This window comes from Myotis yumanensis, unplaced genomic scaffold, assembly GCF_028538775.1.
Source record: "Myotis yumanensis isolate MYYU_CA2020_CCGP unplaced genomic scaffold, mMyoYum1.0.hap1 SCAF_12, whole genome shotgun sequence".
Classification (NCBI taxonomy): Eukaryota; Metazoa; Chordata; class Mammalia; order Chiroptera; family Vespertilionidae; genus Myotis; species Myotis yumanensis.
The window spans coordinates 58,121,915-58,137,570 of NW_027223763.1; the positions used below are offsets into that span (position 1 = coordinate 58,121,915).

At 35.7% G+C, this 15,656-nt stretch overlaps 1 protein-coding gene across 2 annotated transcripts in view; it reads left to right on the forward strand.

Moving 5' to 3' along the window:
• The window catches only part of CNTLN (centlein), a 253,134-nt gene that overhangs the window by 68,220 nt on the left and 169,258 nt on the right, over positions 1-15,656 (forward strand). For both annotated transcript variants that reach the window (XM_070431720.1, XM_070431721.1), the window contains exons 4-5: positions 5,716-5,850; positions 6,444-6,623. In XM_070431720.1, coding sequence (XP_070287821.1) covers positions 5,716-5,850; positions 6,444-6,623 — 315 coding nt within the window. The remainder of the gene's footprint in view (positions 1-5,715; positions 5,851-6,443; positions 6,624-15,656) is intronic.

Here is a 15,656-nt window from a genome sequence, read left to right on the forward strand (position 1 = left end):
TCTGTTTATGTCTTCCTCTATCTCTTTTTTCAGCGTCCTGTAGTTTTCCAAGTACAGGTCTTTTACCTCCTTAGTTAAGTTTATTTCTAGGTATCTGATTTTTTTTGGTGCGATGGCAAATGGGATAGTTTTTTTAGTCTCTTTTTCTCTAAGTTCACTATTGGTGTGTAGAAATGCCATAGATTTCTTGGCATTAATTTTGTATCCTGCTACATTGCTAAATTCATGTATTAAGTCTAATAATTTTTTGATGGAGTCTATAGGGTTTTCTATGTACAGTATCATATCATCTGCGAATAAGGACAGTTTTATTTCTTCTTTTCCAATTTGGATGCCTTTTATTTCTTCTTGTCTGATCGCAATGGCTAGTACTTCTAGTACTATGTCAAACAGGAGTGGTGAGAATGGGCATCCCTGTCTTGTTCCTGTTCTTAGGGGAAATGATTTTAGTTTTTGCCCATTGAGTATGATGTTGGCTGTAGGTTTGTCATATGTGGCTTTTATTATGTTGAGGTATGATCCTTCTATTCCCACCTTGCTGAGAGTTTTTATCAAGAAAGGGTGTTGGATTTTGTCACATGCTTTTTCTGCATCAATTGATATGACTATGTGATTTTTATCTCTCAATTTGTTTATGTGATGTATCACGTTTATTGATTTGTGGATATTGTACCATCCTTGCATCCCCAGGATAAATCCTAGTTGGTCATGGTCTATGATCTTTCTGATGTACTGCTGGATCCGATTTGCTAGAATTTTGTTGAGGATTTTGGCATCTATGTTCATGAGGGATATTGGCATGTAATTCTCTTTCATTGTGTTGTCTTTATCTGCCTTTGGACTTATTTTAAAACTCGAGGCCTGGTGCACGAAATTCCTGCAAGGGTAGAGTCCCTAGGCCTAAATGATGATCAGGGCCAATCTGTGTGGCAACTGGTGGGGCGATCAGGGGGCCCCTGCAGGCACCTGCCTTGGCTGGCCTGATGCCTGCAGGCTGGGCGCAGCTCCTGTGTTGACTTCCCTCTGGTGGTCAGTGCGCATCATAGTGACCGGTCGTTTGCTGTTCGGTCAATTTGCATTTTAGGCTTTTATTATACAGGATGGCTACTTTTCAGTTCTCCCTATAGGAAGCAGAAAGGGATTTTTCTCCAATCTTCCCTGTGACAACCAGGCTCAAGTACATAAAACTCATGAAAGGTTGGAGCTCCCCTAGGACTGGCCCTCCTGGACTTTTTAACTCTCAAACATATCTACACTGATCCTCCAACAATTCATTAATTATAGATTAGGTTTTTCCTACCCTGGTACTGGTTACCCATGAAGTTTTCTAATCCTGGATTTCTGCTCTGGTAACTTGTGATTCTCTATATCTGTCTGTTTGACTCTCCAGTTTTGGGAACAGTTGTTTGCCCTATGACCTCAGTTATCTGATGAATCTAAAAGGAGTTGTTGATTTTCAGTGTGTTCAGCTTTTTCATGTGTTGAATAGGAGAGATGACTTCCAAGTTCCTTACATGCTGGGTTAGAAACCAGGAAGTCCCTTCATTGTTTTTTGTTGTTTTACTGAATATAATTAAGTAGCTCAAGTATGACAACTTCTTTAGCTTATGTAACTCTTAAATTACTAGAAAGTTCACCCAAATCAATTTAATAACTTAAAAAAATTAAAAATATACTAGCTAATAAAATATAAATGGATAAATACATAAATTACTAGAAAGTTACACAAAACACACACACTATGTTTTTAGCTGCTTGCACAAAAACTTTTATAGAAGTGCAGTCTAATATAACATAGTTAATTGATAATTGTGTAAGCATTTTCATATAACTTCTTTTGGTAAGACTATGCTTTAGCCTTTTCACTGTCAGTTATAAAATAAGTCATATAATAAACCCCCCTCCTAATATTGTATTAAATAATATGAGTCTTTTAATAACCTATATATTGCATTTAATTAGATGATGATTGCTCTTTAACATTATATTTCCCTGTTTCCTTACCTTCTTGGAAGCTCAAAAATAAGTTTAGGTTCTCAATTACAATTAGTTTTCCTACCCCATCCTCTTTCTCCACTCACCATTTATTTTAGTTGTGATTTCATTACTTATCTGTTTTTTTATTAAAACTTTCATGTCCATTTAAAAGTAGGTTATATAAATAATATATTAACTTTGCTCAAGTATTGCCTGATAAAGTTTTAAGTTTTATGCTGCTGCTCCACCTTTTTTCCTGCTTCATACTCACTATCATTCTCTCCTTTACTCTATAGACTTCTCTTGACCATGATGTGAATTATTAATTTCATGGCTTATTCATAATAAATTATTTGTTCCAGACATACTTTCTCTTGTCACCCTTTTTACTTTATGGTTCCTCTGAGTTCTTTTGCTATTTTAATATTAACCCAAGCCAGACCATTAAGAATGTACTCTATCTAGAAAAGTTAATTGAAAAAGTCTCATAAAGCTAAATTATAAAATGAACTGTAATTGAATATACCTATGCTTTTATTATTTAAAGTAGATCATTGAGGGCATATATTCTTAGAAAAATATTTTGAATTATACTAAATTTTACAAATCTTTGAAGACTTAATTTATCAATATTCCTCTATTGGGAGTACACCTTTATCTAATTTATTACTTTAATGATTTTGTAATATAATATCAAATTTATCAAACTAATTACCAGAATGTGATAGTTTTGGTTAACTAATTTCCCACTGTATTATGCTTTTTTATTCAAAAGTTAACATGATTGAATTTATAGTTCAGTTTCAGTCTTATTCATAAACATTTAATAATTTGGTTTGGGAGACAGTATGAATACATAGAGGAAAAATTAGCAAGACTAGATAGTATATTAAGTGTCACATAAATAATGTAGGCAATACAGAAATTTAGAAATGGCTAAATTTCTGTGATAGTTAGGAAAGACTCATGGAGGAGATAGAAATTGAATTAGATGATGGATAAGACTTAGATAAGAATAGAAAAATGGGCTATGAATTGTGGATAGGCCCTATTTATGGATCTGTTTTTATGCTGCTTGACTTATGCCAGACTCACTTTGATATAAATAGGAAATGGAAATGAAAACCATGTTGAGGTGTCATTTATATCTATTGGATTTATAAAAATTAACAACCTTGAGTCAAGTGTTGTTGCAAATGTGGAACTGTTGAGAATTCTTGAAGTGCATCTAGCCTATGACCTAGCACTTTCACCTGCGAACATATATAATCTAGAGCAATGTTTTTCAACCTTTTGTTAATATGATCCCCACATAGAAAAAAATTATTTTAATTCATGAGTGAGTATACACTCATAAAATAAATGTTTTATATAATAATAGATATCCTTCTATGTCTATTAAAAGTAAAAATGTAACTAAGTTGATATTAAATATGACTTTTATAATATTTGCACAAAATAGAAATTCCAAATTAAACACTGCAAAAAATAGGAGATATTTCATTTAATATATAAAGTGTGTCTGCTTCTTTCATACGTATATTCTTATGAGCATAGTTTTTTTTTGTAAGAATTTGAGCATATCACTTTGGTATTTTTTATTGTATTCTATTCCACTTAAAAAATGCTGATTATGATGACCCATTACTAGATTATAATTGATTTAATTACCCATTACTAGATTACAATCTGTAATGTAAATTGAGCAAAAATAGCATGCCACAGAATATGTGTAGTATGGTTTAATTTATATAAAGTTCAAAAATAAGCTAAACTGTATAATACATTAAATAGTGATACGTAAGGTGTCCCAAAGAAATGTATACATACACATTGAATAATTATAAAGGCAGTGGTTATTAAAATAAATTTCATTTTCAAAATTGAGCTATCAGATGTTAAAGTGTGTATACATTTTTGGGACACTGTGTATATGTCTTCAAACTATAAGGAAAAGCAAGAGAAGAGTGAGAACCAAAGTTTCAGGACAATGCTTACCCCTGTAAGGATCAGGGGACATACTAGTACATGAGCCTTCAAAGATAATGATAAAGTTGTCTTTTTCAATTGGTTGTTATGGATACAGGGCTGCTCTTTTTATTGTTTCTTAATACCTTACACACTTACCATGGATTATTTTTCTATATTCAGTTATGTATCACATAATAACCTTTAGGTCAGTGGAGGACCACATATACTACAGTGGTCCCATATGATTGTAATGGAGCTGAAAAATTCCTATTGCCTAGAAATTTTATCATAGACATCATAATGTGGTTAGCACAGCGCATTGTGTGTTTCTGGTCATTCTCATGTAAACAAACCTACTGTACTGAGATTCATATAACGGTATATAGCACATACAATTACAGTTGTAGGCCATTCCATATAATTTTGTGTAAGTGCATTCTATGATATTTACGCAAAAATAAAATCGCCTAATGGTGCATTTTTAGAACATATTTCTATTATTAAGCTGTCCATTAATGTATTTAGTGTTTAAAATACTTTTAAGTAGAAGTAAAATAAAATCAATTTACATTATAGTTTAAAGAAATTAGAATGTAGGAAATACCCTCGTTTTATTCCTTAGACTCACATTTTTCATCCTACCCCTGATTCATACTTTAAGTTCATCCCCAAGTCCTTTAGAGAGTGTTTATTATCAGTAAATATGGAAGTGCAAAATAAATCGAGATTTAGGGATCATATGACTGTCAGTGATAGATCAGTGATGGAATAAAGGTTAGAGGTTTCTACTGAATATATTACTTAATAAGAAAACAATGTGCTGATATCTTGGTTGAAAGGCAGATGGGGCTTGAAGGAAGGATGATGTTAAGAATGACTTGGAGGCTTTAAAAAAATGTGTATAGCCAGCTAATAGGATTTAATAACTATTAGGTGAAAAAATGGATGGATTGACAAAAGTTGAAGAAGTTTAAGAAAGAGATAGTATCAGAATATGGATTTCAGTTGTATCATGTTAGTTTGAGGTGATAGCAGATAATCCAAGTGGAGGTATTGTATAGAAAGTTGAAAATGTGGGTTGGTGATTAGGAGAGAGTCAGGGCTGGATTATAAATTATGTAGTCCTTTCAAACATCGATGAGACCATAAGCTATGAGGGTGGGTACATTTTCTGAAAGAAAAGCTATAAGGAGAAAAGCGGGAAACTAAGAATTGAGTCACGGATACATCCTTCAATTCAGTATCATTTTGATATCTCTGGCAGGTAAGAAGAATATTCAGTTAAAATTGTGAATTTTTAAATATTCTGAATATTCTTTCTATGGAGCAAGATATTTTTGGTACCAAATCAAACATGCCATTTTTATTCTTTTAAATTATTTACACCTTCAAAAATGTTTCATTTAAAAATATTTTCTTTCAAATGATACTCAAAGTATAATACTTATTTTAGTTAATATGCATTTTCCTTAATTAGAATATTTTGTTTTTCTCTTATTACACACCTAAATCTTAAAAGTTTGCTTTCTGATTGTGGCTTAATATTTGGTATCTAGTTTTTATGTGGCCTATGTTTTAAACTAATAAATAGATACTGTACTTGGAGTTTACTTAAAAACCTGTGGGCATATCACAGGAAGAAAATGAGCATTGTTATTATGAAAGCTAGTTAATCCTTACATTTTAATTAATATCTGAATCGTTTTAGATGACATAAATTTTTCTTAGAAAAACTAGTTCACCAATAACTGCTTTCTTTTTTTAAAGAGAGAATCAGCACTAAAACAGGACATAAATGACCTTGTAAAGCGGAAGATTGCAGTAGATGAAGAAAATGCTTTCTTAAGGAAAGAATTCAGTGACTTGCAGAAGAAATTTAAAGATAAAAGGCAAGAAGTTAAGGTGTGTTGACTTGTACATAGTTTTACAGTACTATTACTTTGAAGTTCTACTTTAAGCTTTGTCAGCTTTTGTGGCACAGAAAGTGACAACCTTGGAGGAAAAATTGCCTGAGGCTCTGAGGTACCACAGTTTTCTCACATTCAAAAACTGTGAGAAAGATGCTTTAAAGCTAAGGCTCCAAGCTTGATAACTTTCAGATAAATAGTTAATGATGGAAATGGAGCTAAGAAAGTAGGAGTGTGAATATGTGGCTTCTTGTAATTAGATTCTGATGGGACTGGCATTATTAATTGATAAAACCCTGAGAGTATATGTCTGTATGAGTCTCAAAAATAGCTGGGGACAGCATCAAAGGCAGCTTGATCAATTAATGGTCTCTTTGCAAATGTGTATTCATCAAAGCTGTCATCCAGTGAAAAAATATGATCTATCCACCTGCATGAAAAGAGGCCAATAAAAGTATACAGGTGACCTTGGCTATCAAATATAGAAGAAGCTGCTGTGAGGGTAAAACTGCACAGTTTATATTTGCTGATTAGTGCTCACCATTTTTTTGTTTGTTTTTTTATCGGCCCTATGGCACTGTTCTGTAGGACAGTAAAGAGTGTATACAGAATAAGGAAGAACAAAACAGACTGGTTATAAAAGACCTGGAAGAGGAAAATGAGAAATTAAGTACCCGCTGTGTTGACCTGCTAAATGACCTGGAGAGACTGAGGAAGCAGGAAGCTCATTGGAAAAAAGAAAAATATAGCATTGATGCAAAAATAAAGGTATGCAATCAGAATGGAATTAACCCTGTGATTTTGGACCTAACTTCTCACTGGAAGTGTGTTATATGTTATTTTCTTTAAATAAGTTATATAGTCAAATCCAGCAATGGGACTAGTATTAATTTATATTCCTTCACTTAAGACCCACAGCTTTTTAAAAATTGATGTTGCAAAGCAGGAAACTGACTTCAAATATTTATCTATAATATAATCACTAAAAATAAATGATACTGCATTTTGAAAGAAAACATGTTTTAGAAATATTAGTATCATGAATTTTTACTCTTTTCAGTTAGGGCTTAAATTTATAGAGAAAGGCTAGAATTCATTGGAATATCGCTTTAAAACTATTTTCAAGGCCTTTAAAAAAAGTTAAAAAAGCACAAGACAGTTAAAAAAAATACTCATATGAGTTTTGAAGATGGTGTTTTCTTTGGCTTAAGAGGGCCTATTCATAGTAAAATCTTATTTTATAGAATATATAGGTGCAATCAGTCTTTATAATATTCTTACACTCTTTTGATCAGTATTTTTCAAAATAATATGTTTTTGTGACTTTCTTGGTCTTGGGAATGTTATGTTCAGTTTTCCCCATCAGATGTTAGGTTTTTCTTTTCCACAGATTTTGTTGAAAAGGCCAGAAATGTATTTTAGTGCTAGCAAATATGATAGTCCCTTTATGTATACACACATAAAAAAGAATATATAAAAACACACATATATATTTATTTTTTTCTTTTCAGCATTTTTCCCAACTGTCTCAGTTCTAAAAATTTGTACATTTTCTGAAATTTTCTAAGTCATATAATTATATGCTGCTTCTTTCCTCTCTAAAATATTAATTGACATATAATTTACATATTTTGTATTGAATCCATTTAAATGTACAGTTCAGTAGTTTTAGTTTATGCATAGTTGAGCAACTATCGCCACAATTAATTTGAAATCATTTTCATCATCCCCAAAAGAAATCCTGTAACCTTAAGCAATCACTACTCATTTATCCTTAGCTCCACAAAGGATTAGTAGATAACCACTAATCCACTTTCTTTCTCAATAGGTTTTTCTATTCTAAACATATAACTGAAATCATAGTATGTGATCTTTTGTGACTGACTTCTGCTACTTAGAATAATGTTTTCAGGATTTATCCATGGTGTAGCATGTATTAGTGCTTCATCCCTTTTTATTGTTGATTAATATTCCATCTTAAAGATATTCAACATTTTATTTATCACTAGTATATGGACACTTGTGTTATGAATAATGCTGCTCTGAACATTTGTATACAATATTTTGTATATACATACATATATCTTCATTTTTCTTAGGTACATAACAAGAAATGAGATTACTGAGTCTTAGTGTAACTCTGTCCTTAAGTTTTAGAGGAAATGTCAGATTGTTTTCAACATCAGCTGCACCAAAACAATGATAACTATTTGTGTATTGTTGATAATTTTAGGGTTCAGGAGAATTTATAAGCTTACTTTTAAAAAGAGGTAGTATATGGACTGTTTCTTGAAATTCTTGGAGTAGAAAGGAAACAGTGGCTTTCTAGTCTCATTACTCAACCTGCATCCACCTGTCATTTACATTTTGCTCATTGTTGGCAGTTGGTACTAATTAAAATGTTGATCAATACAGATGTTTAAAAAAAAGCAGCTGCACCATTTTACATGCTGAGCAGCAGTGTATGAGGGTTCTGATTTCTCTGCCATCCTTAACATTTGTTGACTTGTCTTTTTAAATTTTATTTATTTTTTATTATTTTTAATCTTCACCTGAGGATATGCTAACTGATTGTACAGAAAAGGGAAGGGAGAGGGAGAGTGTGAGAGAGAGAGGGAGAGAGAAAGGTGAGAGAGAACATTGATTGGTTTCCTCCCATTTGCAGTCAGATTGAGGATCAAACCCACAACCTAGGTATGTGCTCTGACTGGGAATTGAACCCACAACCCTTCCGTGTATGGGACAATGCTCCAACCAACTGAGCTTCATTGGCCAGGGCGACTTGTCTGTATTTTTGTTTTTTCTAATATATTTATTTATTTATTTTAGTCCTCACCTGAGGATATTTTTCCATTGACTTTTAGAGAGAGTGGAAGGGAGAGAGGGAGAGATGAGAGAGAGAGAGAAAAACATTGGTATAAGAGAGACACTTTGATTGCTTGCCTCCTGCATGTGCCCTGACCAGGGCCAGGATTGAACCTGCAACACAGGCACATGCCCTTGACTGGGAATCGAACTTGGGACCCTTAGGTGTGCAGTCTGATGCTCTAACCACTGAGAACACTGGCCAAAGCAGGTCATGTCTATTTAATTACAGTCTTCCTTGTGGATACAAAATGGCTTCTCAATGGATTTTGATTGTATTCCCTGATGTTGAACATTTTTTCATATGTATTGGCCATTGAATGTTTTTTGAATAAATGTGTATGTCTTTGGAAAAATGTGTGTTCATTTCTTTTGCATATAATCTGGATACAAGTCTCCTTTTAGCTATATAATTTTAAACTATTTTTTTTCAATTCTCAAGTTTTTTTTTTCTTCTGTAATGGTATTATTTCAAGCACAAAAATTTTAACTTTTGATGATACTGAATTTATCAACGTTTTGTTGCCTGTGTTTTTTGTGTCATATAAGAGAAACTGTTGACTGAGCCAAGATCATGAAAGTGGACATACATATTTATCTTTAGTAGCATACACAATTTTTCTCCTATATTGCTCTTTCCCTTTATGTTATTTTTATCATGTTACTAGAGGCCTGGTGCACGAAATTCATGCACAGGGCGGGGGTGTGTTTCCCTCAGCCCAGCCTGCACCCTCTCCAATCTGGGACTCTTGAGGGCAGTCGGACATCCCTCTCACTATCCAGGACTGTTGGCTCCCAACTGCTTGCCTGCCTGCCTGCCTGATTGCCCCTAACCACTCCCCTGCCAGCCTGATCGACACCTAACTGCTCCTATACCGGCCCGATTGCCCCTAACTGCCCTCCCCTGCTGGCCTGGTTGCCCCTAATTGCTCTCCCTTGCAGGCCTGGTTGCCCCTAACTACCCTCCCCTGCAGGCCTGGTACCCCCCCCCCCCAAATGCCCTCCCCTGCAGACCTGGTTCCCCCCAACTGCCCTCCCCTGCAGGCCTGGTCACTCCTAACTGCCCTACCCTGCAGGCCTGGTCCCCCACAACTGCCCTTCCCTGCAGGCCTGGTCCCCCCAACTGCCCTACCCTGCAGGCCTGATTGCCCACAACTGCCCTCCCCTGCTGGCCATCTTTTGTCCACATGGGGGCGGCCATGTTGTGTGTTGGAGTGATAGTCAATTTGCATATTACTCTTTTGTTAGTAAAATTGTGTGCCCTGTAGCATAGATTAGTAATTTTCATTTGCTTGTCATTTAATCATGTAGGAAATAAAAAGCAGTTACCAAATATGCAGTAATATTGGCTTTTATATTTCCCCACATATTTTCCTTTATTGGAGTCTCTGTTTCTTCATATGGCTTTCAGTTACTGTTTTGCATCCTTTTATTTCTTTTTTTTTTTTTTTTTTAAATTAAATCTTTATTGTTCAGATTATTACATTTGTTCCTCTTTTTTCCCCCCATAACTCCCCTCCTTCCAGCTCCCACCCCACCCTCCACCCTCACTCCCCACCCACTGTGTTCATCCATAGGTGCATGATTTTTGTCCAGTCACTTCCCGCATCTCCCACACCCCTTTTTCCCCCAAGAATAGTCAGTCTATTCCCTTTCTATGTCCCTGATTCTATTATAATCACCAGTTCATTCTGTACATCAGGTTATTTATTCACTTGATTCTTAGATTCATTTGTTGATAGATGCATGTTTGTTGTTCATAATTTGTATCTTTACCTTTTTCTTCTTCTTCCTCTTCTTAAAGGATACCTTTCAGCATTTCATATAATACTGGTTTGGCGGTGATGAACTCCTTTAGCTTTTCCTTATCTGTGAAGCTCTTTATCTGACCTTCAATTCTGAATGATAGCTTTGCTGGATAAAGTAATCTTGGTTGTAGGTTCTTGGTATTCGGCACTTTGAATATTTCTTGCCATTCCCTTCTGGCCTGCAAAGTTTCTGTTGAGAAATCAGCTGACAGTCGTATGGGTATTCCCTTGTAGGTAATTGAGCCTCTTTCTCTTGCTGCTTTTAAGATTTTCTCTTTGTCTTTTGCTCTTGGCATTTTAATGATGATGTGTCTTGGTGTGGTCCTCTTTGGATTCCTTTTGTTTGGGGTTCTCTGCGCTTCTTGGACCTGTAAGTCCATTTCTTTCACCAGGTGGGGGAAGTTTTCTGCCATTATTTCTTGAAATAGGTTTTCAATATCTTGCTGTCTCTCATCTTCTGGGACTCCAATGACTCTGATATTAGACCGCTTAAAACTGTCCCTGAGGCTCCTTACACTATCTTCACACTTTCGGATTCTTTTTTCATTTTGCTTTTCCAATTGGGTGTTTTTTGTCGAATCTTTGGTTTGATTATTGTACTCCTCTGGTCTGCTATTGGGTATAATATTCTTTATTTCAGTCCGTGTATGCTTACTTTCTAATTTCTTTATCGTAGCATCGAGGGTCTCATTAGTTTTCGTGAGGCTCTGCACAAATTTATGGCAAGCCCTCAAAATTGCGATTCTTAGCTCCATATCCTCCATTTCTGTCATGTTTTTTTGTCTCCGCATCTTTTATGCTTTCTTGGTGCACCCCCTTGTTGTCTCTGTGCGCAGTCTTGTTCTAGCCAAGCCTTAATTGTTGTAGTTAACACTAGAGGGATTTGACCCCCAGGTCGACTGGCTGTGGAAATCAGCTGTGTGGAAAACGTCTGCCTTCTGGGGAGGCGCTAATCCAGCCTTTGCCTGAGGCGATCGGCAAATGGCTGTGCGCAGAGTTTGGGCGGGGCAGGATCAACAGGGCGGGCGGAGGGAGCAGTTATGGCCACGCTCAGTCCAGTTCCCAGAGGCTCTGCTTCTCAGAACCCCGGCAGCCGCTGCAAACCTCGGAGAGAAAGCTGCCCTCAGGTTCCAACTGATGCCGGATAATCCCGCTTCTCCCGTTTGAGTCTGGGTCCCTAGAGACTCGCCCGGATCTGGAGCCCAGAGTCTGAGACTCACTCCCGACCGAAAACGACAACCGCGCCCTCAGCCACCAGCCCGCTTTGCGCGCGCACCTCGGTACCTTTGTATTTTCCACACTGCGCCGCCTCTGAGCCTCGATTTGCTGTTCTCTTTCCTTCTAGTTGTAGAGTCTCTCTTCAGCCAGCCTTCCTGTGGTTCTGGGTGATGTCCGTTCAGTCTTTTAGTTGTATTTTTGAAATGGTTGTTTGCGGCAGTGGTCTCCGGTGTTTACCTACGCCGCCATCTTGGTCTCCATCTGCATCCTTTTATTTCAATCGAATTGATTAGCATCTCTCCTAAGACAGATCCAGCTCCATCAGCTTTTGCTTATCTATAAATATCTTAATTACTCTCTAAATTTTGAAAACACTTTTGCTGGGTATAAAATTCAATGTCATCAGTTCTTTTCTTTTATACCATTAAATATGTTGTTCCACTGCCTCCTGCTTCTATGAATTTTTATTATGAATCAGCTATTAATCTCATTAATGTCCCTTGTATATGACAAGTAACTCTCTGTTGTTGCTTTCAAGATTCTCTCTTTGCTTTTAGTTGAATTTCAAAGTTTTATTACAGTGTATCTCAATATGGGTGTCTTTCTGTTGATCTTTCTTGGAGTTCATTGAGGTCTTTAGGTTTTTATATGCAAATCTCATATCAAAGTTGAGAAGTGTTTGGTCATTATTTTTTCAAATCTTATTTTTTTTGCTGTTTTCTGTCTCATCTTTTGGGACTCCTATAATGTGTATGTTGATTTTCTTAATGGTGCTCCACTGACCCCATAAGAACTATTCATTTTTCATTCTTTCTTCTTTTTTCTCAGAATCAATAATTTCACAGGTTATATCTCTACTTTACTGATTCTTTCTTCTATCTGATTATATTTGTTGTTGAACCCTCTGGTGTATTGTTCACATTTTGTTATTTTACATTTTAACAACAAAATTTGATTCTATTTTTTTTAATTCTTTATTCTTTAAAGTATTACATAAGTCTCCTTTTCCCCCAATTGACCTCTCCCCAGCCACTCCCACTCTCAAGCACATGCCCTCACTCCCGTACTGTCTGCGTCTGTGGCTTATGCTTATATGCATCTATACAAGTCCTTTGGTTGATCTCTTACTCTCCCTTCCCCCAGCCTACCCACTTAGGTTTGACGGTCTGTTCGATGCTTCTATGTCTCTGGCTCTATTTTGTTCATCAGTGTATGTTGTTCATTATAGTCCACAAATGAGTGAGATCTTGTGATATTTATCTTTCTCTGACTGGCTTATTTTGCTTAGCATAATGCTCTTCAGTTCCATCCATGCTGTTGCAAATGGTAAGAATTCCTTCTTTTTTACAGTAGCATAGTATTCTATTGTGTAGATTTACCACTGTTTTCTAATCCACTCATCTGCAGACGGGCACTTATGCTGATTCCAAATCTTAGCTATTGTAAATTGTGCTGCTATGAACATAGGGGTGCATATGTCCTTTCTGTGGGTGTTGCTGTTTTCTTGGGATATATTCCTAGAAGTGGGATCACGGGGTCAAATGGGAATTCCATTTTTAATTTTTTGAGGAAACTCCATACTGTTTTCCACAAAGGCTGCACCAGTCTGCATTCGCACCAGCATTGCATAAGGGTTCCTTTTTCTCTGCATCCTCGCCAGCACTTATCGTTTGTTGACTTGCTGATGATAGCCATTCTGACAGGTGTGAGATGGTACCTCATTGTTGTTTTGATTTTCATCTCTCAGATGATTAATGACTTTGAACATATTTTCATATGTCTCTTGGCCTTCTGTATGTCCTCTTTCGAAAAGTGTCTATTTAGGTCTATGCCCATTTTTTTTTTATTGGATTATTTATCTTCCTTTTGTTAAGTTGTATGAGTTCCCTATAAATTTTGGAGTTTAAACCTTTATCTGATATAGCTTTGGCAAATATGTTCTCCCTTTCAGTGGGCTTTCTTGTCGTTTTGTTGATGGTTTCTTTTGCTGTGCAGAAGCTTTTTATTTTGATGTATCCCCATTTGTTTATTTTCTCCTTAGTTTCCATTGTCCTAGAGCTGTAATGGTAAAGATCTTGCTATGACATATGTCTGTTATTTTGCTGTCTATGGCTTCTAAGATTTCTATGGTTTCCCATCTTATACTTAAGCCCTATATCCATTTTGAGTTTGTTTTTGTGTATGGTGTAATTTGGTGTCTAGTTTCTTCTTTTTTTTTTTTTTTTTTGCATGTGTCTGTCCAATTTTCCCAACACCATTTATTGAAGAGACTGTCTTGACTCCACTGTATGCTGTTGCCTCCTTTGTCAAATATTAATTGAGCATAATGGCTTGGATCTATTTCTAGGTTCTCTGTTCTGTTCCATTGGTCTATGTGTCTGTTCTTGTGCCAGTACCAGGCAATTTTTAGAACCATGGCTTTATAATATAGCTTGATATCTGGTATTCTGATCCCTCCAACTTTGTCCTTCTTTCTCAGGATTGCTGTGGCTATTCAGGGTCTTTTTTTATTCCAGATAAATTTTTGGAGAGTTTGTTCTAGGTCTGTGAAATATGCCATTGGTATTTTAATGGGGATTGCATTGAATCCATAGATTGCTTTGGGTAGTATGGACATTTTAATGATGTTGATTCTTCCAATCCATGAACACGGAATGTTCTCCCATTTGTTTATGTCTTCCTCTATCTCTTCTTTCAGCATCCTGTAGTTTTTTGAGTACAGGTCTTGTACCTCCTTGGTTAAATTTATTCCTCTGTATCTTAATTTTTTTGTTGCAATGGTAAATGGAATGTTTTTTTAGTTTCTCATTCTGGGAGTTCATTATTGGTGTATAAAAGAGCCATAGATTTCTGGGTGTTAATTTTGTATCCTGCTACATTGCCAAACTCATTTATTAAGTCTAGTAGTTTGATCGAGTCTTTAGGGTTTTCTATGTACAGTGTCATACAATATCATATTATCTGTGAATAATGACAGTTTTACTTCTTTTCTAATTTTAATGCCTTTTATTTCTTCTTTTTGTCTGATAGCTTTGGCTAGCACTTCCAGTACTGTGTTGAACTGGATTAGTGAGAGTGGGCATCCCTGTCTTGTTCCTGTTCTTAGGATGGTTTTAATTTTGAGCCCATTAGGTATGATGTTGGCTGTAGGTTTGTCATATATGGCTTTTATTATGTTGAGGTATGATCCCTCTATTCCCACTTTGCTGAGAGTTATCAGGAAAGGATGTTGGATTTTGTCAAATGTTTTTTGTGCATCAATTGATATGACTATGTGATTTTTGTCTCTCAATTTGTTTATGTGATGCATCATGTTTATTGATTTGTGGATATTGTACCATCCTTGCATCCCGGAATAAATCCCACTTGGTCATGGTGTATGATCTTTCTAATGTAATGCAGAGTCTGATTTCCTAGAATTTTGTTGAGGATTTTAGCATCTATGTTCATCAAGGATATTGGCCTGTAGGTCTCTTTCTTTGTGGTGTCTTTATCTGGTTTTGGTATTAGGGTGATGCTGGCTTCATTGAAAGAGCTTGGAAGAGTGAATTCCTCTTGAATTTTTTGGAGTAGTCTGAGGAGGATAGGCTTTAGTTCTTTGAATGCTTGGTAGAGCTCACATGTAAAGTCATCCGGACCAGGGCTTTTGTTTGCTTGAAGTTTTTTTGATAATTGTTTCAATTTCATCAATAGTTATAAGCTTATTCTGTTTTTTTTTTATTCTTCTTGATTGAGTTTTGGAAGCTTGTATTTTTTTTAGGAATATTTCCATTTCATCTAGGTTGTCCAGTTTGCTGGAGCAGAGTTGTTAGTGGTATTTTTTATTATTTTTTATAATCCTTTGTCTTTCTGTTGGGTCAGTTATTTCACCTCTTTCATTTCTGATTTTGTTTATTTGGGTCCTCTCTCT